Raw genomic sequence first — 26,319 nt, 5'->3', positions numbered from 1 at the left:
GATGAGCAGTGCCTGGTTTTCTTCACACATACCGCTTAGAATTAAGGCCAAAAAGTTCTATCTTGGTCTCATCAGACCAGAGAATCTTGTTTCTCACCATCTTGGCGTCCTTCAGGTGTTTTTTTTTTTTTTAGCAAACTCTACGCAGGCTTTCATGTGTCTTGCACTGAGGAGAGGCTTCCGTCGGGCCACTCTGCCATAAAGTCCCGACTGGTGGAGGGCTGCAGTGATGGTTGACTTTCTACAACTTTCTCCCATCTCCCAACTGCATCTCTGGAGCTCAGCCACAGTGATCTTTTAGTTCTTTTTTACCTCTTTCACCAAGGCTCTTCTCCCCCGATAGCTCGGTTCTTCTTTACCTCTCTCACCAAGGCTCTTCTCCCCCTATAGCTCAGTTTGGCCGGACGGCCAGCTCTAGGAAGGGTTTTGGTCATCCCAAACGTCTTCCATTTAAGGATTATGGAGGCCACTGTGCTCTTAAGTGCAGCAGAATTTTTTTTGTAACCTTGGCCAGATCTGTGCTTTTCCACAATTCTGTCTCTGAGCTCTTCAGGCAGTTCCTATGACCTCATGATTCTCATTTGCTCTGACATGCACTGTGAGCTGTAAGGTGTGTGGCTTTCCTAATCAAGTCCAATCAGTATAATCAAACACAGCTGGACTCGAATGAAAGTGTATAACCATCTCAAGGATGATCAGAAGAAATGGACAGCACCTGAGTTAAATATGAGTGTCACAGCAAAGAGTCTGAATACTTAGGACCATGTGATATTAGTTTTTCTTTTTTAATAAATCTGCAAAAATGTCAACAATTCTGTGTTTTTCTGTCAATATGGGGTGCTGTGTGTTGTGTACATTAATGAGGAAAAAAAAATGAACTTAAATGATTTTAGCAGATGGCTGCAATATAACAGTGAAAAATTTAAGGGGGTCTGAATACTTTCCGTCCACACTGTGTGTATATATATATATATATATATATATATATATATATATATATATATATATATATATATATATATATATATATATATATATATATATATACACACAAACCGTGGTGGTCATAAGTTTACATACCCTGGTATATGAATGATAACACAAAAACTTTTCTTTCACGCATGGTTAGTGTTTGGCTGAAGCCATTTATTATCAACGGTTTACTTTTTTTTTTAAATCATAATGGCAACAAATTACCCAAATGACCCTGATAAAAAGTTTACATACCCCAGTTCTTAATACCGTGTATTCCCCCCCCCTAACATCAATGACAGCTTGAAATCTTTTGTGGTATTTGTGGATGAGGCTCTTTATCGTCCCAGATAGTAAAGCTGCCCATTCCTCTTGACAAAAAGCCTCCAGTTCCTGTATATTCTTGGGCTGTCTTGCATGAACTGCACATTTGAGATCTCGCTATTCTGCTGTAGCCAATGACCAGTCAACTTGGCCTTGTGTTTTTTGGATCATTGTCATGTTGGAATGTCCAAGTACGCAGCGCAGCTTCCTGGTTGATGAATGCAAATGTTCCGCCAGTATTTTTTGATAACATACTGAATTCATCTTGCCAACAATTTTGACCTCATTTCCTGTGCCTTTGTAGCTCACACATCCCCAAAACCTCAGCGATCCACCTCTGTACCTTTCATCAGAGGCCTTGTTGACTCCTCTCCAAATGTAGAGTTTATAGTTGTGGCCAAAAAGCTCAATTTTGGTCTCATCACTCCAAATGACTTTGTGCCAGAAGGTTTGAGGCTTGTCTGTCCTTTTTGGCGTATTGTAAGCTGGATACTTTGTGGCATTTGCGTAGTAATTGCTTTCTTCTGGCGACTCGACCGTGCAGCCCATCTTTCTTCAAGTGCCTCCTTATTGTGAATCTTGAAACAGCCATACCACATGTTTTCAGAGAGTCCTGTATTTCACCTGATGTCCTTTGTGGGTTTCTCTTTGCATGCCGAAAAATTTTCCTGGCAGTTGTGGCTGAAATTTTTGTTGGTCTACCTGACTGGTTTGGTTTCAACAGAACCCCCTCGTTTTGCACTTCTTGATTACAGTTTGAACACTGCTGATTGGCATTCTCAATTCCTTGGATATCTTTTTATATCCCTTTCTTGTTTTATACAGTTCAGCTACCTTTTCCCGCAGATCCTTTGACAATTCTTTTGTTTTTCCCATGACTCAGAATCCAGAAACGTCAGTGCAGCACTGGATGAAAGATGCAAGGGTCTGTCAGTCCAGAAACTCATTGACTTTTTATACACACACACTAATTACGAGCAAACCAATCACAGGTGAGGATGGTTACCTTTAATAGCCATTCAAACCCCTTTGTGTCATGTGTGCATGTTATCAGGCCAAAATCACCAGGGTTTGTAAACTTTTGATCAGGGTCATTTGGGAAGTTTCTGTTGCCATTATGATTTAAAAAGAGTGAACAGTTGATTGATAATAAATGGCTTCAAGCAAAAACTAACAAGGAGTGAAAGAAATGTTTTTGTGCTATCATTCATATTCTCTGAAAAATGGCCAACAAAGCATAAATTCTGCCAAGGTATATAAACTTATGAGCACAACAGTGTGTGTGTATGTACACACACACACACACACACACACACACACACACACACACACACACACACACACACACACACACACACACACACACACACACATTCTGAGGCACAGAATAGAGAACATGTACCCAGTTGATTCAAATCCAAACTGGGACAGGATTTCCCAGAGATAGGGCCATTCAACACTGTCAAAAGCCTTGGCAGCGTCTAAAGAGAGAATGGCCACTGTATCCTTGGATGATGTAAAGAAAACCCGTTTTATGTAATATCTGCTGACATTCACATGTACACTGATGTTCTTATATCAATAAACATTACTTCTGTTTAAAAAAAAAAGTGAGAGAGTGGCCATTCACAGTGGAAAATATATGGCGCCTGTTCCTTAACCTGCAGGTACCAGGAGATAACCATGCAGGTTAAGGAACAGGCGCCATATATTGTCCTCTGTGTATCGTGTGAGGATAAACCCAGACTGGTCTCGGTGGACCAGCTGACCAATTACCCTTGAAAGTATTCGCTAGAACCCGAGCAAGGAGTTTAACATCCGTGTTCAATAAATAAATGGAACGGTATGAGTCCGGTAGGAGTCTGTCTTGGCTTGGGCAGCACCTCAATAATAGCCTCCTTCATAGAATCTGGTAGATGACCTGTTTGAGCCGTCTCACGTAAGGCCCACAAAAGCGGTGGGAGAAGAACAGACCCATACCTGGAGTATACCTCCACCGGAAGGCCATCGGAGCCCAGGGACTTGTGGTTAGGTGCACTCGCTAGAGCCCTGGTTAGTTTCTCAGTGGTAATCTGGGAGTTCAGAGTAGCTCTTTCTTCAGTGAATACCTGGGGAATAGGACAAGTTTGCAAAAATATGTCCAAGTCAAGGGGCGTAGCATTTAATTTTTGTGGCATACAAATCAACATAAAAATGCTAAAATACATAAAAAATGTTAATAGTACACGTTTCTCCGATCAAAGATTGAATCGCAGTAAAGGAGGAATGCTCCTGCTGTACCCTAGCTGCCAGAGCCAGTAGGTGGCCTGTATTCTCTCCCTCCTCAAAATAACTTTGTTGAAGAAAATATATATTTTTTTTCTCTCCTGCTGATAGAACTACATTAGTATATAAGGGAGTCCCAGACAGTAGCTGCGCTAGCAGAATTTATATTAAACTAGAGAAACTCTAACAATGCTTTGGGGATAGTATCGGGGTCTGGGAATAATGTCAACCAAAACGGAGTAACTTCCCACAAAGGACGAATAGGGGAATCCATAGTAGTTAGACTCACCCAGAAGGGAGAATGATCTGAGAGGAGGCGGGGCTCATACGCAGAATCAACCACATAGGGAAATAGGGTATTATTGCCCAATCCCAAATCAATTCTAGACAATCCTCCATGTGAAGCAGAATGGCATGAATAGCACTTAGCGTCAGCATGTCTCTCCCGCCAAGCATTCTGCAGACCCAGCTCAGAAAGCAAGGAGGCAAAGGTAGTTCTGCTATTAGCGGTGGGCGTGGTTCATGGGACAACAGATAATCTATCTAACTGCGGGTTAATAACTGTTAAAATCACCAATGGCCAAAACAGGAGTACTAGGATGCAATTCCATGAATTGTCGGTTTCTTAAGAGGATCCAAAGAGAAGGGCGGGGGGACATGTATACCTGCAACAATACATAGGAAGTCTTTCTTTAAGTTTACACAATAAAAAAACAAATCTACAGTCTGTCAATCTGCTGCTCCAAACAGAGAAAGGAAATGGGTATATCAATTTACTCACTCCCCTGGAGAAAGAGGAGTGTGTAGAGTGAAATTGAATAGGGAATTTGTGTGAGCGCAGCAGACGGACAGAGTTTGGTTGCAGATGCGTCTCCTGGAGACATATCAAAAGTGGTTTCAATTTAGAGAAATGTTGAAAAATCGATCCACATTTAATTTTCACTCATACCCCTCACATTCCATGATTGGAGTAGCAAGCTCATATCAGGGTTATCCGGCATATTGTTGAGTTAGAGAGAATAGGGAGATGCCAAAAGGCACCTCCCTAACATGAAAAACATTACCCAAAGTCCTGCAACTCAGACATCTGAACAACTGTGCAATGATTATAGTGAAGAATTCCACCTCTCTCAATGCAGGAAAAGTATAGCAAGAGCTCCATTTAGCCGTACGTTGTAAAACGGTCAGTAATGGATAAGTACATTTTAGTCCCACTCGTAAAATGAAAAAAAAAACAGGAAAGAAAGGCACAAGTAATAAAACAGTTTATACTGTACAGTTCTGGGTCAACAGGACCCATCTAAACATTCCCCTTAGCGAAATGGAAATACAGTCCACTTGGGACCCTTTTGTGGAGGCACCAATGTAGCCCTTGGGGGATACTTTTTTGTAGGCCTTAAAACAGTTCTGTTAACCTGTAGAGATCTCAGTCTGGTATCGTGTTATCGTGTTAACAGAACAAATCAGGTTGGTATTGACAGGCTATGTATGGGAGAAACAAAAGGGTCATAACCAACTCCGCCATATAGCATAGTTCAAACAAAAGCACCCATGAGGTAAAAAGACATCTCCCCTTTCTTTCAGTGGGCGCCGTGCCAGATTCCGCTCCTCTCTATCAAGCCAGTTCATAGCAGAGGTAGGGTTAACCAAAAAGTTTGAGGAGCCATTAGCAATGATTTTTAGCTTTGCTGGATACAACATAAAATATTGAACATTAAGGGCACGTAGCCTTTTCTTGATTTTCAGAAATTTCGCTCTTTTGCACTTCTGCTGAAACACAGGCAAATGAAGATTTTAGTGTTATCCACTTTAAGAACTTCCATTGTTCTGGCCTTGGATAAGATAGCATCCCTATCTTTGTAGTAAAGTAGGCGAAATAGGAAGGGACTTGGCAGAGCTCCTTGCGGTGGTGGATGCATTGGAACTCTGAGCTCTTTTTACTGCAAACATAGGTGAAAAAGCATTCCGACCAAAAGTATCAGACAGCCATGCTTCTATAAATGCCACAGGATTCTTGCCCTCTGCCCTTTCAGGAATACCGACCGCTCACACATTGTTCTTGTGAAGGCAGTTTTCCATATCCTACCTGGATGCTTTAGCAGAAGCCATGGATTGCACATATTTAACATCTCTTTGTAAAGGTTGCCAGTCATCTAATGTGCTAAGATGCCCCTCCAGGGCAGAGGTACGCTCCCTCAGTTTCTGCATGTCCTGCCCCACTAGGGAGCGTTCCATCTTCATGCCCTTCACCTCCCCAGTAAGATCAGCAATAGATGTATTACATGTGGTAACAGCAGCCAGTATATCCCTAAGGGTAGGTTCAGGATCAGTGCTGGCCTGCTGGTCGATCGCCGCCATATTGGAAGCATGGTGCGGTGTGTTTTGCCGAGCGGTGCGGTCTGTTTTGCTGAGCGGTGCGGGAGGCCGCCATCTTGGCCGGGGGTGTCAGGCAGATGACGAAGGCCCTGTCGTTCTAGACCTACCAGGACAAGAAAAATAACCAGTCAAGGAGTGTAGAAGCATGGCGGCAGCCACCGGTGTGTGTCCCGAAGCGGTGCTGTGGACGGGATTTAGCAGGATTCTTGGTGGAGCTCAGAGGCACATCTCGCTGCATGCCACGCCCCCACTTTACACATATTTCACATAGTTAGGCACACATTTAACCTCTTGATCTTCCTAGATGTTAACCCCTTCCCAGCCAGTGTCATTAGTACACTGACAGTGTATAATACCACTAATCACTGTATTAACCACTTTGTTAGGGAAACCCAAAAGGGGTTTCAGTAACTTTGACGGTTGAAGCCAATTTAAAAAAAAATGCAGGGAGAGCAACAAGCAATACAGAGTACTGTGTTAAAAAAATTTCTGCTCTGACTAGGGATTTGTTATACATTTTATATGTTCTGAAAATGGGTGGCACCTAGCTCTTCTTTTTAATTTTTATAATCAATTTTCTTTATTAAGACAAATGCCAACATACAACATAGAAATACACATTGCACAATATGTCTGTATAAATCTTTTCATTAACATACACCACACTAACCCCCCACCCCCACCCCGAGAAAACACACCGGATCCTTGATCATGTCTGAACAAATTAATGGGGTGGGCAACTACATGGCAAATTAGGTTCAATGTAGAAAAATGTAAAATAATGCATTTGGGCGGCAAAAATATGAATGCAATCTATATACTGGATGGAGAACCTCTGGGGGAATCTAGGATGGAAATGGCCCTGGGGGTCCTAGTAGATGATAGGCTCAGCAATGGCATGCAATGCCAAGCTGCTACTAACAAAGCAAACAGAATATTGGCATGCATTAAAAAGGGGATTAATTCCAGAGATAAAACGATAGTTCTCCTGCTCTACAAGACTCTGGTCCGGCTGCACCTAGAGCATGCTGTCCAGTTCTGGGCACCAGTCCTCCGGAAAGGATGTACTGGAAATGGAGCGAGTACAAAGAAGGGCAACAAAGCTAATAAAGGGTCTGGAGGATATTAGTTATGAGAGGTTAAGGTTTGAGCACTGAACTTATGATTTTAATTTACAAATACCATACTGGTAACCCCACAATAGGGATAAAACTTTTTCGCAGAAGGGAGTTTAACAAGACGTGGCCACTCATTAAAATTAGAAGAAAAGAGGTTTAACCTTAAACTACGTAGAGGGTTCTTTACTGTAAGAGCGGCAAGGATGTGGAATTCACTTCCACAGGAGGTGGTCTCAGAGGTGGGCATCAATGGTTTCAAGAAACTATAAGATAAGCACCTGAATGACCAAAACATAAAAGGATATACAAGGTAATACTGAGATCACACACATAGGTTGGATTTGATGGACTTGTCTTTTTTCGACCTCACCTACTATGTAACTATGTCCTCTTCAAAAGAGAGAAAGAAAAAAAAAAGAGAGAAATAATGCCTACCCATAACCAAAACTCAATTTGTGCAAAACATTATTCAAAGTATAATAAAGAAAGGGGGCTTTACAGCGCCCTATTACGTGTGTCAAACAACCAACAGTACAAAAAAAAAAGTAATAAAAAACAAATTGTTTTAATTCAATATAATCTCACTCTACTATTTCATTTTTATACCTCTCCACCTTTCATTTCAATCTACACTCCTTTGCGATTCCATTATGTGTTGCCCATCCCGTGCCTAATTTACTATTATGACTTATCGTCTTCCTTTAATTACATCAATCATCTCTCCACTGTGCCTTCCAGAGAAGGAAAAAAGAAACAAAAAAAGTAAAAAAAAAAAACCCACCTCGTCCCAATTTCCCCCCCACCAGATGCATCTCACAGACTATCTTATCCATAACGCAGCATTGCCCCCAAAAGGGTTTAATCCATCCCTATTTCTGAGGAGTAATACAGCCATTCTGCCCACATATCTTTAAATTTATTCTGTTGGTCTTTAATCATATGTATTCATCTCTCTGCTTCCATTATTTTTTCTACCTCCCTTTTCCAATTCATTATAGTGGGACATCCAGACTGTTTCCAAAATCTAGGTATCAATATTTTGGCTGCATTTAGCAAATGTGGAGTAACGCTTCTCTTATAAAACCTAGCAGATGATGGCATCCCATGAAAAAGAAAATGTAATGGAGAGAATTCTATAGATCTAAGTGTCATTTTCTTAATCCAAGGGGCTATCTCCTCCCAGAAAACTTTAATCTTTGGGCAATGCCACCATAAATGCAGAAATGAACCCCTTTGGTTACATCCCCGCCAGCAGTTAACATCCGCCGATGAATATATCTGAGCCAGTCTAACCTGTGTACGATACCATCTTGTCAGGAACTTATAAGACATCTCCTGTATATGGGAACTTATTGAAGTATGGTGTGTCGCTCCTATCCGCCTTTTAATCTGCTCTGATGTAAAATTATAGCCCAGTTCCCTTTCCCATTCTTGAATGAAATAGGGAGTTGTCATATTTTGGGCGCTTAGAACCAGCCTAATCGTTCAAGACAACATATGACCCGGCTCTGATAAGTTAACACACCATTCCTCAAAAGTAGTAAGCGTGTTCGCTGGCCTAATCTAGTGCTTCCACTTATTGAACAAGTCTGTCAGTTGACAGTATTTCCATACAGCCATTGGTACTTCCCCAGTATTCAAACCAAATCCACCAATGGAAGCAATTTACTCTGTGGGGCCACACCAGCGCAATTACCCTTCCCGTCCATTCCCCAGCGATCTAAACTCCCTTTCTCTTCCCCCGGGGAAAACCAGGGAAATCCTTCCAATGGTGTTATAGAGGATATTGGGGGGCAAACTTTCTCGTACTGTTCATTCTATCCCAAATGGATAGTGTTGTCTTCGTCAGTGGTGATGCATATTCCGACATCCCCCTATAAGAAACCGGAATCCAGGGGGCTCCTATCAATCGAACAAAGCCCTCTCACATTATATGATACAATCTTCATTGTCTCTTATACTGCCGTGCCCGGTCTTCTGAGCTGTCTCGCCTTGGATGGATCTGAGGAGGAGAAAAAAAAACACACACATAAAACCATGTAAAAACCATAACCTACTATGCCACTGCCTGTGGCATATCCCCCTAAAGGGAGGGTGAATCCGGGCAGAGGTGCACCACCTGTGCCCGGAGTCCCCGTCTTCTCCCCCCCCCCCCCCCCCCCCGCCTTTTGGCAGCAAAGTATCTTGTCTCGGGACCGACCTATTGGGGAAAAGATGAATAAAAACATGAACAGGGTACCCCGGGCTTCAGTTTATATGTGTCGTCGTCCCCCCCCCCCGGTATTTCAGTGTATTGCCTCAAAAATTACCACCAAAGGGGGGAAAAAAGGAAGGGGGGTGGTGGGGGACTAAGAGGACAGAGGGAAAAACACCTCCCCCCACCCCCAAAAAAAGGCGGGTAATAAAAGGAATTTTTTTTTAAAAAGTGGGGGGTAAAAAAGGGGGCAGGAGGGTGGTGGGGGACTAAGAGGACAGAGGGAAAAACATCTCCCCCCACCCCCAAAAAAAGGGGGCTAATGAAAGGGATTAAAACAAAAAAAGGGGGAGGGTGGTGGGGGATTAAGAGAGAACAGAGGGGAAAAAACAACCCCCCCCCAGTCAACTCTAGGCAATCTGCTCCTTTCCTCTTGGCCTTTTTCACTTTACACCACTACTCAGGCATATCTTTCTATGACCGGATTATAGTCCTGTCTTATCCACATAAATTTTCCGTCGACCTTTAACTAGCACTTGTTGCCATTGTTCTGGTTGTTGTAGTGATGGTTTGTAGTTGTTCAATCTCCAATCTGGAAAGTCCACCAGGGGGAGCTCCAGCACCCTTTATGAAGTGTTGCAAGTCATCTTTCTTTTTAAGTGTTGCTGTTTTCCCATTCCGGGTTGCTACAACCTTAAAGGAATATCCCCAGTGATATTTAACATCAGCTGCTTGTAGAACTTCCAACAAGGGTTTAATCATTCTGCGTTGCATAAGAGTTCTACATGATAAATCTGGAAATAAGGCTATTTGTGCACCTTCAAAATCAACCGTGGATTTATTGCGAGCTTCTTTCACTGGATATTTATGTAGTTTACAAAGGACATCTCTTGGTTTTTCTGCATTTTGGGGGGTAGGGGCGAGGGCACGATGGACTCTGTCTATTTCAGTCTTATCCGGTGCAGATGGCCCCAGAATTAACTGGAACAGACTAATCACCTTTTTGGAAGCAATTCAAAATGTTTTATTTCAGGCAGGCTCCTTTATACGTATATTTTGCCTACGATCTCCATTTGCTTGATTATCTATTTGATCTAACAGAGAATTCAACACTTCCTCATGATGTTTTGTCATATCTTGGATATCAGCCGCTCCTTGTCTAATATCATAATGGCCCATCTCTATTTCCTCTACTCTGTGCCCCTATATCCTCCCTTAACCCCTCCACAGCCTGTTTGTAGGATGATTCAACAGCAGTTATAAGTAATTGAATGTCTTTCTTTCTTTGTAGGAAGTGCTCTCAAATGTCCACTTAAGTCACAATCCACAATGCACTTAATTCATTATTAAGATCACCATACAAGGGGTTAACATACTGCACCTGCCCTGTAGAGGCTGTCTCTGGATTTATCAAGTCCTTTTCTGATTTTTGCTGATGCACTGCTGGGTTTTGTAGTACCACGACTTTCAACTTCCAGGGATTCAACCGTCCCTCCTGGGATTCCTTCCACCCTCTGAAGACTCGGGTCCCCTCCAATACACTCCCCCTCCGTTCCACCGGCATAAACCGAGGTGTCTCTCCCTTCTCCTGGGAGATCCCTTTCCAGGGTTGTACAGCTCTGCTTTGGGCTCAGAGGTATTTGGCCATTGCCATGTGCTGCAACACCCCTTCCAAAGCCTGTTACTCCTCTGCCCTGTACGGAGGGATCACATCCGACCTTCTCCGGTCCCTCCCTCATATCAGGGGAGCCGGGGTTCTTTTAATTGCGCTCCCAGGATCCCCACTCTGCGCCAAGAGGTAAGCTCTAAGCCCATTAGCCTGCCTCTTTCCACCACCCCCAGGCGGAAGTGCATCTGTACGGTGGCGTGTGGACATGCTTTAGCCAGTCTGGAGCCTGCTGAACACCACAGCCTATCTTCCTGGAGCCCGGGGATCACTGTGCAGCACGCTCAGTCAGCGTGTCTGTTCGTGCCATGCCCAACCCGGCACCTAGCTATCTAATGTTCTTTAAAGCCCCATCTGAGTTTCTGGTGAAATTCATTGGTATGCAGATGGACATTCACATAGGCTTGTCACTTCCAGTGGCTCTTTGGTTGAACAGGTCTTCAAAGTCCGAGATCGCAATCTTGTAAATGAAGTAGTGGAAAACTGGTGTGAAATTGGTGTTCTCATACAGACCATCTGTTTCATTACCAATGTGTTTTATATTAACAATGTATTATAATTAAAATGGTTGTTCCCTTTTCCCCTTCAGCTTCAAAACTGGACACTTTCACCCCCTTCCTGTCCAGGCCAGTTTTCAGCTTTTAGTGTTGTCGCACCTTGAATAACAATTGCGCGGTCATGCAACACTGTGCTGTTTTTTTGTTTTTTTGTTTTTTAAACTGAGCTTTCTTTTGGTGGCATTTAATCACTACTGGGTTTATTTTTTGCTAAACAAAAAAAACCTTTAACTTTTGAAAAAAAAAAAAGTTTTTCTTTGTTATAAAATGTTGCAAAAAAGTTATTTTTCTTATTGGCAGAGCACGTGAGGAAAGGACTGCGTATAACTGGCAAGTCTGTTTACATGTGATCAGCTGTTCTTGGACACAGCTAATCACATGGTAAAGGACAGTAGTGATTGGCCCTTTACCCCGATCTGTGATCAGCCGTGTCCGAAGGTTTCACGCCAGGTTCATGGAAGCCCTCCTAAAACTGGACCACTGCACTGTAGCCATCGTTCGGCTATAGTGCAGTATTGAAGTGGTTAATGTCACTGGTAATGTCAGTGGCAGTTCTCCCAGCGTCCGTGTCAGATTACCGCACTATAATTACTCCGAACTGTCGCAGTCCTATTATAAGTCGCTGATCACCGCAATTCGTAGTATAAAAAATAAAAGAAAATAATTCCAGTGTATATATAGCTTAGTTTTGTAGGCGCTATAACGTTCACACAAACCAATCAATATACACTTCGATTTTTTTATTTTATTTTTTTTTTTGTTATGAAAGGCATGTAGCAGAATATATTTTGGCCAAAATGTATGAAGACATTTTTTTCTTTTTTTTTATCAGATGTTTTGTAGCAGAAAGTGAAAAAAAATGTGTTTCAAAGTTTTCGATCTTCATTTATATCACAAAAAATAAAAACCTAGTGGTGATCAAATACCACCAAAAGAAAGCTCTATTTGTGTGAAAAATTTATACAAATTTTGTTTGGGTACAGCGATGCCGACCGTGCAATTACCAGTCAAAATAGCGGCGTTTTAAATGGCAAAAAAAAAAAGGCCTGGTCATGAAGGAGTTAAACTCTTCTGAAGGTCAAGTGGTTAAGGTGTCTTTCAGATCAGGCCTCCCTTAGCGTATCCTATGCTTCCTTGGAACCCTAATTTGTGTCTCTGCCATCTTTGAACCTATCAGGGAAATCCCCTACGATGATCTCTCCTGCAATTAAGCCTTTTTGGTTACTAGCAGAGCAAGCAGCCTTCTTTTAAAGAGACAATTCTCATTCATTACAGGGAAAAGATAGTCTTATGCTCAAGACCATCCTTTCTCTCAACCTTTTCAGTGGCAGTGTTTCTCAACCTTTTCTGAGTCAAAGCACCCTATAAAATTCTACACAGCCTCGAGGCACCCCGTTCTAAAATGTAGAAAACTAAACTAGAAGTTTTACAGCAACATCCACACACATGTAAGACCACCCAACGTTTGAGGTGATTTATTCCTTCACCTTTGCAAACTGGTACTGTCTAGTATTCTAGTGTTTCTTTTCTTCAAGTTTCTCTCCCTCACCCAGTTAATGTGACCTGAGTGCTGACAATGAGGGTCACAGAACAGGCAAACAAGGATGCTGTGCAGGTTCCCAACGCCCCCACCTATTCACCCAATGATGTCATTGGTTGTTAGGATGCTGGTGGCTGGAAAGTTGTAATGGTGCACAATGAAAGCCGGTGACTTTGCAGGCTTCATCCACCCAATGGCTTGTATACAATTTTTGGGCAATTTTTAGGCATTTTGATAAGGCACCCTGGTTGAAAAAGGCTGCTCTAAGGTGGTATCGTTCTTCCACCTCAGTGAAGGCATAGTATTTCCCTGTTTGTGCCCTGTTCCAAAGCATTCAAAAAAAATTGCTCTTCACTGCCTGGACATAGTCAGCCATTCAGAATCTGCCTCAAAGTTACAGCCTCTGTTAGGACAATGGACCCCTTATTTGTGCTACCATCAGGGCCTTACAAGGCATACCCTGCTTCCAAAAGCATTATTGCTTGAGTGATAAGACAACTCAACTCAGAAGCTTACACTGTAAAAGACATAGCTTCTTTGGCACTATATGTTCACTCCACCGGATTAGTAGGAGTTTCCTTGGCATTCCCAAATCAAGCCCAACTTTGGAAAGTTATGAACAGAATACCAGATGACAGCCTTACAAAGTTCTACCAGGTGGATGTCCAGTCCAATTCTGCAAGGTCCTTGCAGCAGCACTCTGAAGTTGTTTGTTGACCTGTTATTGGGATTGTTGTCACAGATCTCTTGCCTAGTTGTTGCCCAATTTTGGCTAGTTTTAATAGCCTTAACTTCTCCCCAAAAAGGTTTAAATGCCAAACAGGTCCTCAGGATGTTTCAACACTGCAGTAGAAACTGTGCATCTGGATCAGTGCAACTTTGGTAAAACCTTACCCAGACCCCACCCTGGATCCTGCACGGGTACTCCTATTTGAAATTTATTCAGTTTAAACTTTTTAAACTTGGCACTAAAACTCAACCACTCAGAGCTTAGTCTTAAGTGGATGACCAGGTCTGATTGCCCGCACAACACCTAGGAGTGACAGAGCTTCCCTGACGGGACCTAATTTTAACAACAATCTCTGTATCCAACTCTAGTTACATTTTGGGAAGGCAGCAAGTGGCTTAATGAGCAAGGCAGATTTTTCTGCATCTGCATCACAGCTTCTTAGACAACTAAGACCCCTTTCACACTCGGGCGGTGCAGACTTTAGCTTTGGCAATTTTAACCTCCCAGAAGGGGTTAAAAAGGGTTAAAAGTGCTTAGCGCTGCTTTTAAGGATCTTTGAAAGCGGCACCCATTAATTTCAATTGGCAGGGGTGGTGGAGCAAATGCCTCTCCTTTATCTTGCCATGCCACTTGGGTGAAAATTGACCTTCAAAATCTATAAAAACATTTTCTGTCCAGGAATAAATAGAATGGGCAATCTATGACAATGGGTTCACTCCAGAAAAGATTTTCCAATCATAGAACCGACAGTTTCTGAGTTATAATCCATTAAGTGGCCACCGCTGTATGTGTTTTTTAAAATATATGCGGCTTCATACATCATTTCTTAGTTTGTGTATAACTGTATATGCCGCACCTGTGACTGCTCGGTCCGCCCGCCCCTCTCCTCTCACGTCTCTCCTGACGTCAGCCCTGCCCGCCTTTCTTCTGATCTAATAGCTACAGTCGGTGGGCAGGGCTGAGAACTCACACTGAAGTCAGGAGAGACGCGAGAGGAGAGAGGTGGGCCGGACCAAGCAGTCACATGAGCAGCATATGCAGTTATAACTCCTAGTGTGCTGGAAGGTGCAAATGGGGGAGCACAGAGACCATAGTACAGGGAACTTCACAGGACTGTTAGTCAGTTGTGGATTCTAATCCCTCCTGACCGTCCCAGCAGCTGTGTGTGTCAATTCCTGTACCCTGTAGTGCACTGGATTAGTGTACCCCCTAAAGTGGAGTACCACCCGTTTTTTAGTTTATTAAAAGTAAAATTTTACTATTTTACTTTAAATGTAATTGTAATGCCTTCTATTACCTCCAATCTATCAGCCTCTTTAAAGTGTTTTTTTTTTAAATCAAACTTGTTGTACTGGCCTGCTCAGTGTAATGGTTTTGCACAAAGCAGCCCTGATTCTCCTCTTCTGAGGTCCCCCACCGATGCTTCTGGCTCCTCCTGCCTTCAGAGTGCCCCTATAGCCAGGTAAAAAAAACTTCTGGCTTTAGAATCACTCACTTCCTGCCCAGGACTACATGTCCTATGGGACATGGCTCCTCACACATTTACAAGCTCTCAGGCACTTGCTGACATGGATGGTGTACTGAGCTGTATGTGTGCTGCACTGTATTTCTGGATATGTAAACAAATAATGCATTCTGTAATCGGGTGACTGATCAATTATGAAAATAGTTGACAACTATTTTCATAATCGGTTAGTTGTTTCGGCCCGACCTTGCAACTCTACTTGCCCTTCTCAGAACTCAGGGCGTTCAGATCACAGGTTATCTAGATGTGACCTCCTAAAGGACCCATCTTCCCTCTGTAAATGTCAACAGGACAATTCAGATGCTCCAGGCTTTCAGTTAAGTGATCAGTTTCCAAAAATCTGCACTCGAGCCTTCTCAGGAATACTTGCGTTTTGTCCAAAACACAGGACCAGGAAAGGTGTTCTCTCTAGAGAAAAATATTCCCTTTCTGAGCTCAGTCGCAAAGTGAAATCAGAGACATCCCACAAAAGGATTCTCTGAGTGCTGTAGACGTCATGGTAGTCCAGTTCAAGAATACTGATAACGAAGAAAAATGCTCCTGCGCACAAGTGGGTAACCGAACAAGCGGTGTGTAAACAGGCCTTGCTGCCCTCAAGGATGGGGAATCCTAGCAGACGAGAGAAAAGAAAGAAAGGGCACACCAGCCATGTGCATTATCCTTTAGATAACAATTTATTAAAACTAAAAAAGGAACTACTTACAAACAGTAGTAGAAGATCTCAAATGTATAAAAACAATCTTCAAATCACAGCATGCAGTCAAGGAGCAGCGGAGCCCACCAGAGGTGCCGGAGCAGCTCACAGGAATAACTGCTGGCTGACGCATTTCGAGGGGAACGTCCCCTCTTCCTCATAGCACAGCAGTGAATCCTCCTTCAGCAGTCCCCTTTTTTTTATTATAAGTGAATACATATAGGTATGCCCACATGCACCTTCAATCCATCAGACCCAGTCATGAAGGCCCCTTCGTTCTATTCCCCTAACTAGGTAGGCGGACCAACAAATAAATAGATAAATAAATATAAATAAATAACTCAGATAATAAAGATAATACATAATGATATTGAAAATAAACTCTGAAAGTGACCATAACAATAATGGTAATAGAAGCGCCCACTAGAGGGGCATAGCCAGACCCTTGCCAGCTACAATGCGTACCGTACATATAAGTGAAAGTGGTGAGCAGAGGAACCCTTGCTAAATCTGGGTGAATGCTGATCTCATCAATGGCTGCTAGTAGCCTCTATAGATAGCAAGGGGCCGTGTCGCCACGTGTACACCGTTCTCTGTGGCGCAGACCTACTTCCTTGATGCTATTATGGCGTGGAGCGCACACCAAGTGTATCTGCGCTCCAGGCAAAGGAAGGGGCGGACCTGGCATGACCTCCTCTGCGACGTCTGTCGCTCATCAATGATGTAAGCGGCGGGAAGCGGGTCGGCGCCATATTGCTGGGGGCAGCATTAGGAAGGTCAAATAGACTTGTATAGACAAAAGGGGGAAAAAACACGCTAATAGGCCAATAAAATGCAGTAGTTTTATAGAGAGCCCAGCAGGAATACACACTTGCCAGTCTGGCAGTGATATAAGCAAAACAAAATTGATAATAATGATGCAAAGTATTATGCAACCGTGCCATATGTGTTAACTAGTCGCATTTAAGCGATTGGATCTATCTGGGAATAGCATGTAGGGGGTTCTCAATAAAATTGCGCATTAGAACTTCATCAAAAAATGCGCTTTAAGATAATAGAACAGGGGATGATGCTGAAGGAGGTAAACATATGCTGCACTGTGCAGTAACAGCGTGCAGTAACATTAGTTAAAATCAAGAGCGCATAAATACATTATGTTTAAAAATGAGGGAGGTATGCAATAAATACATTAATAAAACAATACATAACACTCATACATAAAACTCCTACATAAGTGTATCTCTCTCTATAGTTACTGGAAGCAGCATATAAACTAACAAATGGCAATAAGATAACAAGTTTCATGAAATAGAACTTCATAGATGGAATGACAACAACAGCAATGATGATGATACCAAAAACAATAGAGGCATAGTAGAATGGTGTAGCTTTCCCTCAACATAAGGGGACTTGGAGCCTAACTAGACATACATACAGACATCAGCACAATAACCAGAGCCGGGGGGGAAGAAGTGGAGGTTGGGTGCAGAAACACAAGGGTGCTCTATGTTAGACGATTTTATGGACCTCTGGATCCTCATTGAGCCCCCTGGGGGTCATGCTACCGAGGGTGAAGATCCAGTAGGCCTCGCATTTGCAAAGCCTCTGGTGCCTTCTACCTCTGTCCAGACCTCCCCCAATAGACTCAATCCCAAACACTCTCATACCAGATGGATCTCCATGGTAGGCTTCCTGAAAATGTCGAGGAACCGGATATTTCACTCTAGTATTGGTGATATCGCATTTATGCTCACCAATACGCACTCTCATGGGACGAGAGGTGCGACCCACATATCGACACGGGCAAATGATGCCATAGACCACATGATCCGTCCCACAGTTGATAAACTGCTTCAAATAGTGAAACCTGACGTCACTACCGGTTACTGTCTTTTTTTCTGTGCCGCATGTACCACAATTCTTGACACTGCATTTATAGCTACCTTTCTGGTTGAAGATAGTGGACCACACATTAGTGAACTTATTAGAATCTTTCTTCACCATACTAGTAGCTATCAAGCTTCTTAAATCTCGAGGTTTCCTATACACTGTTGGGTCTATCCAAAAGATGCTTACTGAGCACTGGATCATGCTTGAGGATGCCCCAGTTCTTCCTTAAAATGCTCTGTATTTCAAAAGCTTTATTTGTGTATTGTGTGGAAAAATGAGTTTGTATAGTGTCCGGATTGGTAGTGGAGGCAGGTCGTGAATCATGTATGAAAGGCTCATCGTACAGATTGGCATATTTGTTAAAGGTAAACTATCAGAGCGGGATCATACCTCTTGTCCAGGAATTTATTCCTGAGGATATTGCTCTGCTCCAGATAATCACACTTCTTAGTGCATGTGCGCTTTAGACGGCAAAACTGTCCATAGGGGACGTTCCTAATCCATCTAGGATGGTGACTGCTGTCAGCATGCAAAAAGGAGTTGCCACCACTGGGTTTAAAATGTGTCTTGGAGAGGATGTTACCATCTGGATCTCTCCTAAGTTTGAGGTCCAAAAATACTAAACAATCTTTATTGAGGACATGGGTAAACTTGATTCCAAAGGGGATGTCACTACAATACTCAAGGAATAGATGTAATTCCTGATCTGTCCCATCCCAAATGATGAGAATATCATCAATGTATCTGGCAAAGAGGACCAGGTTCACCCCAAAAGGGTTATTGTTCCAGATGAATGATTCCTCCCAATAACCCATAAAGATATTGGCATAACTAGGGGCGAACCCCATAGCCGTACCCTTGATTTGCAGATAGTGCTCTCCAAGAAAAGAAAAATGGTTATGCGTAAGGGCGAAATCTAGACAATCCAGCACGAATTTGGCCTGCACAGAATTGAGCGTCCCTTCTTTGGAAAGACAAATATGTACGGAAATTTACCCTCCAACGGTATTACATACTTAAGGATGCTGGGAACCCCCCATTGAATGCTAATACTGTAGAGCCATTGCCTATGAGTATTTAGTATTGTAGTGACAACCCCTTTGGAATCAAGTTTACCCATGTCCTCAGTAAAGATTGTTTAGTATTTTTGGACCTCAAACTTAGGAGAGTTCCAAGACACATTTTAAACCCAGTGGTGGCAACTCCTTTTTGCATGCTGACAGCAGTCACCATCCTAGATGGATTAGGAACGTCCCCTATGGACAGTTTTGCCGTCTAAAGCGCACATGCACTAAGAAGAGTGATTATCTGGAGCAGAGCAATATCCTCAGGAATAAATTCCTGGACAATGGGTATGATCCCGCTCTAATAGAGTCTGCCTTTAACAAATATGCCAATCTGTACGATGAGCCTTTCATACATGATTCACGACCTGCCTCCACTACCAATCCGGACACTATACAACCTCGTTTTTCCACACAATACACAAATAAAGCTTTTGCAATACAGAGCATTTTAAGGAAGAACTGGGGCATCCTCAAGCACGATCCAGTTCTGAGTAAGCATCTTTCGGATAAACCCAACATGGTGTATAGGAAACCTTGAGATTTAAGAAGCTTGATAGCTCCTAGTATGGTGAAGAAAGATTCTAATAAGTCCACTAACGTGTGGTCCATTATCTTCAACCAGAAAGGTAGCTATAAATGCAGTGTCAGGAATTGTGGTACATGCCAGTACATGTGGCACAGAAAAAAGACAGTAGTGACGGCAGGGCCCACCATTTGAAGCAGTTTATCAACTGTGGGACGGATGATGTGGTCTATGGCGTCGCACCTCGTCCCATGAGAGTGCGTATTGGTGAGCATAAATGCGATATCACCAATACTAGAGTGAAATATCCGGTTCCTCAACATTTTCAGGAAGCCCACCATGGAGATCCATCTGGTATGAGAGTGTTTGAGATTGAGTCTATTGGGGGAGGTCTGGATAGAGGTAGAAGGCACCAGAGGCTTTGCAAACGTGAGGCCTACTGGATCTTCACCCTCGGTAGCAGGGTACCAGGGGGCTCAATGAGGATCCAGAGGTCCATAAAATCGTCTAACAACATAGAGCACCCGCCTGTTTCTGCACCCAACCTCTACCTCTTCTCCCCGCCTTCCATTTTCCCCCCTGGCTCTGGTTATTGCGCTGATGTCTGTATGTATGTCTAGTTAGGCTCTAAGTCCCCTTATGTTGAGGGAAGGCTGGCTACACCATTCTACTATGCCTCTATTGTTTTTGGTATGGTCATAATTGCTGTTGTCATTCCATCTATGAAGTTCTTCTATTTCACGAAACTTGTTATCTTATTGCCATTGCCATTTGTTATTTTATATGCTGCTTGCAATAACTATAGAGAGAGATACACTTATGTAGGAGTTTTATGTATTGTTTTATTAATGTATTTATTGCATACCTCCCTCATTTTTAAACATAATGTATTTATGCTCTCTTGATTTTAACGAATTTTACTGCACGCTGTTATTGCACAGTGCAGCATATGTTTACCTCCTTCAGCATCATCCCCTGTTCTATTATCTTAATGCGCATTTTTTGATGAAGTTCTAATGCGCAATTTTATTGAGAACCCCCTACATGCTATTCCCAGATAGATCCAATTGCTTAAATGCGACTAGTTAACACATATGACACGGTTGCATAATACTTTGCATCATTATTATCAATTTTGTTTTGTTTATATCACTGCCAGACTGGAAAGTGTGTATTCCTGCTGGGCTCTCTATAAAACTACTGCATTTTATTGGCCTATTAGCGTTTTTTTCCCGCTTTTGTCTATACAGGTCTATTTGACCTTCCTAATGCTGCCCCCAGCAATATGGCGCTGACCCGCTTCCCACCGCTTACGTCATTGACTAGCGACAGGCGTCGCAGAGGAGGTCACGTCAGGTCTGCCCCTTCCTTTGCCTGGAGCGCAGATACGCTTGGCGTGCACTCCACGCCATAATAACATCAAGGAAGTAGGTCTGCACCACACAGAACGGTGTACACGTGGCGATGCGGCCCCTTGCTATCTATAGAGGCTACAAGCAGCCATTGATGAGATCAGCATTCACCGGATTTAGCGAGGGTTCCCCTGCTCACCACTTTCACTTATGTACGGTACACATTGTAGCTGGCAAGGGTCTGGCTATGCCCCTCTAGTGGGCGCTTCTATTACCATTATTGTTATGGTCACTTTCAGAGTTTATTATTTTCAATATCATTATGTATTTTCTTTATTATCTGAGTTATTTATTTATTTGTTGGTCCGCCTACCTAGTTATAGGGGGATAGAAGGGAGGGGCCTTCATGATTGGGTCTGGTGGATTAAAGGTGCATGTGGGCATACCTATATGTATTCACTTATAATAAAAAAGGGGACTGCTGAAGGAGGATTCACTGCCGTGCTCTGAGGAAGAGGGGACGTTCCCCTCGAAACACGTCAGCCAGCAGTGATTCCTGTGAGCTCCTCCGGCACCTCTTGTGGGCTCTGCTGCTCCTTGACTGCATGCTGTGATTTGAAGATTGTTTTTATACATTTGAGATCTTCTACTACTGTTTGTAAGTAGTTCATTTTTATCATTAGTTTTAATACATTTTATCTAAAGGATAATGCACATGGCTGGTGCGCCCTTTCTTTCTTTTCTCTCATAGTCCACTTCAAGGCTGTGCCATTCACCCAAATTAAATCAAGACCTCTCCAACATAACATCATGTAAACTTGTAACACGCATGCTCCTTCTCTCCATCCCATCCTCCTGTCCAGCCAAACAAGGAATTCCCTTGCTTGGTCTCCAGCCCAGCCATTACAGTAGGGAAGTTTTTCTTTCCTTCTCACTAGAAAGTGATAACAGATACCAGTCATCAAGGCTAGGGAGAAGTGTTTTAGTCCCTGACAGTTCAGGGAACATGGTCATTGGTGGAAGCCAAGCTTCCCCATCAACATCCTGGAACTCAGAATAATAAGAATGGCTCTGAAACACTTCTGCAAGGACACCCAACCAAGATGTAGTCAGACAATGCCTACCAAGGGGGCACCAGGCGTCAGGCAGCAGTGAAGGAAGCAAGCCAGGTAATCTCATAGACAGAAACTCACTTTTCTGTTATGTCTGCAGTCCACATACCAGGAGTAGACAAGTGGAAAGCGAATTACCTCAGCTGCCACTAACTGATTCAAAAGCATTGGGCCCTTTGGTCTTCCTGCATCTTCTCCCGCATCTTCATCCTCTGGTCTTCTCCTTCTCCCCCTGCTTCTTCTTCCACTCTTCTTCTGTCTTATTTGTCCGGTGTTCTTTTTCCTTTGCCACCGATCCAGCTGACGACCCTCCTTAGATGCTGCGCCCTGCTGATCTGTCGGCGTGGATGTCCTGCATTTCTTAAATAACGATGGGGCGTGGCAATCGAATTGCATCAGCCGGAGGCCACGGCCCCATGTGACGTCACCGCCCGGGGCATGATGGGTCTGTGACATCACAAAAGGGGGCTTGGCCTCCGGATGAGGCCACGCCCCTTGTGACTCATCATGCCCCGGGTGGTGACGGCACATGGGGGTGTGGCCTCCGGTTGACCCCAATTGCCACGCCCCATCGTTATTTAAGAAATGCAGGACATCGGCGCCGACAGATCAACAGGACGCAGCACCGGAGGAGGGGCGGCGGCTGGAGCGGCGGCAGAAGATAAAAAACACCGGACAAAGAAGACAGAAGAAGAGCGGGAGGAGAAGACCGGAGGATGAAGATGCGGGAGAAGATGGAGGAAGACCGGAGAAGAAGATTTTTAATAAAAGACTTGTCAAAAACTGTCTACTGTATTTTTTAACACTACACTACTTTTTTTTTGGTGAATGGGTAGGATACAATGTACCCCATACTCATTCACATGGGGGGGAGAGATCTGGGGGCCCCCTTGTTAAAGGGGACTTCCAGATTCCGATTGCTGTCTGGAAAAAAAAGATCATGGCTGTAGCTACAATAATTGCTGACAGAACGTCCATCAGCAAGTGGTTAAATTTGTTCTGCAGGTGATAGAATTTCATGCAGAACTGACAGTTGAAATTCCCACCAGTCAAGCAACATGAATTGCTTCCATTGGCTGTCATTTTCGTCAGCTGCTCTGGCTGGGTAAAAAAGCTACAATCTGTGCGCCTTTATCTTCAGTGGGAGTCGCCAAAACTAAAAAAGTCACAAGTTCATTGCCTTTGTCATGACACTCAAATATGAGCTCAGGTGCATCCTGTTTCCACTGATCAGCCTTGAGACGTTTCTACAACTTGATTGGAGTCCACCTGTGGTAAATTCAGTTGCTTGTACATGATTTGGAAAGGCACACACCTGTCTATATAAGGTCCCACAACAGGGCATGTCGGAGCACAAACCAAGCCATTCAATCCAAGGAATTGTCTGAAGACCTCAGGATTTCATCAAGTCACAGATCTGGGAAAGATACAGAAAAATTTCTGCAGCATTGAAGTTCCCAATGAGCACAGTGGCCTCCATCATCTGTAAATGGTAGAAGGACTCTAATTGAGCGAGTACTGCCCAGCCAAACTGAGCTTTATCTTCAGTGGGAGGCAAGGGAGACATCAGGGGTCCTCTAATTTGGCCCCCCATATGATCGCAATAAAGTTAATTGTCACGAACACTAAAGTGAAAGCAGGAATTTTAGGGCCTTTAAACTGATAACCTCTAAAGGCTTTAAAAATTACAATTATGGACAATTTTGGGTAACAAACCTTCATGGGCATGCACAATTTTAAAGCTTGAAATATTCATTATTTTAGCTACAACCTCATGTTTTACAAAAATATTGTGTGTATTGTTTGCGTAATAATTTCCTTTAATGTACTCTATACTGAAAATTTGCATTTGATAAACATAGGCTAATATGTGAATAAAAATGTTAGATTGTGGAAGGAATTCTTTGCTGTTAAAATGGTGATAATGTGGAATCCCCAGATAGTGGTTGTAGCTGGGAGTGTTGACAAATTTAAAAACTTTTGGATGTCTTGGCACAATATACATAGTTATGGGAACTTTTTTTTTTCAACCTCATCAATTATTTGTTTCTTTTTTAAAGCGGAGGTCTAGCTGCAAAATTGTTCTGTTTTTTTTTTTTTTTTGTTTTTTTTTTTAAGTCAGCCGCTACAAACACTGTAGCTGCTGACTTTTAATAAGGATACTTGCCTGTCCAGGGAGCCCACAATGTCTGCTCCCCCCGAGTCACGTGGTGCTTCCTGAATGGCCCTGTCATCTTCTGGGACACACAGTCAAAACATCCATTTCTCAGATTGTGACTTTAAACCGGGCCGCAAACCGTTTGATGGTACTCCATCAAACGGTTTGTGGCCCGGTTTAAAGTCCCAATCTGAGGAATTCATGTTTTGACTCTATCTATCAGGGATGTGGTCCACGATTAGTTTAAGCAATTAGTTGCGGTAGAGGGTCTCTTTAATCTTCCTGGACACAAAGGTCCCAGAAGGCAGTGGGGGAGTAGAAGATATGACGAACTGGGCCACGGCAAGGCTGGGGTGGAAGTACACAAGGTACTTCATAAAAGGTAAGGGAAAAAAAATTAAAATATCCAAAATTGAGTGGTGGAGGGGCTGTCATTCCTTTAAGACAAAGTTGTAAAAGTGGGTGGAACTCCACTTTAATATGTTATATTGTAAACCACTGCATAACCTGTTGGCACTATATAAATACTGTATAATATGTATTTTTTTTTTTTTTTTTAGGATATGCCTTTTACTTGTGAAGGTATTACCCCTGATATTATCATTAACCCCCATGCTATCCCTTCACGTATGACAATTGGACACTTGATTGAATGTCTCCAAGGGAAGGTAAATGGTTTAAGACAGCTAATATTTGCCATTTATGTAATACTTTTTTTTCTTTACGGTTTAGTTGTATTTAAATTTCACTCTAGACAATACAAAACTTATCTTAATTGTATGGTGAAGGACACAGACAAGTTATTCACACCATGGGTTATAGGCAAAAACCTTCAGATGGTCTCAGGATCTCAGTCATTTAAATCCTGATACGCTGGTCCTAGATTATGCTGGATCTGAGCTAACCATTCTAGTTACGCTGAACTAGCCATTATATCAACATTAAAAAAAAGCAGACTTTTTCCTTGGATCTACCCATGCTTCCATCCCCTTGAAACAAGAAATTTCTTGTCCTGGCGAATCACCATTTCAGCTCTTAACCACTTGAGCCCCGGACCATTATGCTGCCTAAGGACCAGAGGTCTTTTTCCAATTTGGCACTGCGTCGCTTTAACTTTTAATTGCGCGATCATGCAATGCTGTACCCAAACGAAATTTGTGTCCTTTTCTTCCCACAAATAGAGCTTTCTTTTGATGGTATTTGATCACCTCTGCAGTTTTTATTTTTTGCGCTACAAACGGAAAAAGACCGAAAATTTTGAAAAAAAATGATATTTTCTACTTTTTGTTATAAAAAAAATCCAATAAACTCAATTTTAGTCATACATTTAGGCCAAAATGTATTCGGCCACATGTCTTTGGTAAAAAAAATGTCAATAAGCGTATATTTATTGGTTTGCGCAAAAGTTATAGCGTCTACAAACTAGGGTACATTTTCTGGAATTTACACAGCTTTTAGTTTATGACTGCCTATGTCATTTCTTGAGGTGCTAAAATGGCAGGGCAGTACAAAACCCCCACAAATGACCCCATTTTGGAAAGTAGACACCCCAAGGAAATTGCTGATAGGCATGTTGAACCCATTGAATATTTATTTTTTTTGTCCCAAGTGATTGAATAATGACAAAAAAAAAAAAAAATATTTACAAAAAGTTGTCACTAAATGATATATTGCTCACACAGGCCATGGGCCTATGTGGAATTGCACCCCAAAATACATTCAGCTGCTTCTCCTGAGTACGGGGATACCACATGTGTGGGACTTTTTGGGAGCCTAGGTGCGTACGGGACCCCGAAAACCAATCACCGCCTTCAGGATTTCTAAGGGTGTAAATTTTTGATTTCACTCTTCACTGCCTATCACAGTTTCGGAGGCCATAAAATGCCCAGGTGGCACAAACCCCCCCAAATGACCCCATTTTGGAAAGTAGACACCCCAAGCTATTTGCTGAGAGGCATATTGAGTCCATGGAATATTTTATATTTTGACACAAGTTGCGGGAATGTGACACTTTTTTTTTTTTTTTGCACAAAGTTGTCACTAAATGATATATTGCTCACACAGGCCATGGGCATATGTGGAATTGCACCCCAAAATACATTTAGCTGCTTCTCCTGAGTATGGGGATACCACATGTGTGGGACTTTTTGGGAGCCTAGCCGCGTACGGGGCCCCGAAAACCAATCACCGCCTTCAGGATTTCTAAGGGCGTGAATTTTTGATTTTACTCTTCACTGCCTATCACCGTTTCGGAGG

At 42.8% G+C, this 26,319-nt stretch overlaps 1 protein-coding gene across 1 annotated transcript in view; it reads left to right on the top strand.

The window, feature by feature from the left end:
• POLR2B (RNA polymerase II subunit B) overlaps positions 1-26,319 on the top strand; it is a 575,272-nt gene that overhangs the window by 397,663 nt on the left and 151,290 nt on the right. The window contains exon 21 of the mRNA XM_073594755.1: positions 24,624-24,731. Within this exon, the coding sequence (XP_073450856.1) occupies positions 24,624-24,731 (108 nt within the window). The remainder of the gene's footprint in view (positions 1-24,623; positions 24,732-26,319) is intronic.

This window comes from Aquarana catesbeiana, linkage group LG01, assembly GCF_042186555.1.
Source record: "Aquarana catesbeiana isolate 2022-GZ linkage group LG01, ASM4218655v1, whole genome shotgun sequence".
Classification (NCBI taxonomy): Eukaryota; Metazoa; Chordata; class Amphibia; order Anura; family Ranidae; genus Aquarana; species Aquarana catesbeiana.
Note: the sequence above shows the minus strand (reverse complement) of the source record. Positions and strands in the feature narration are given on the sequence as shown.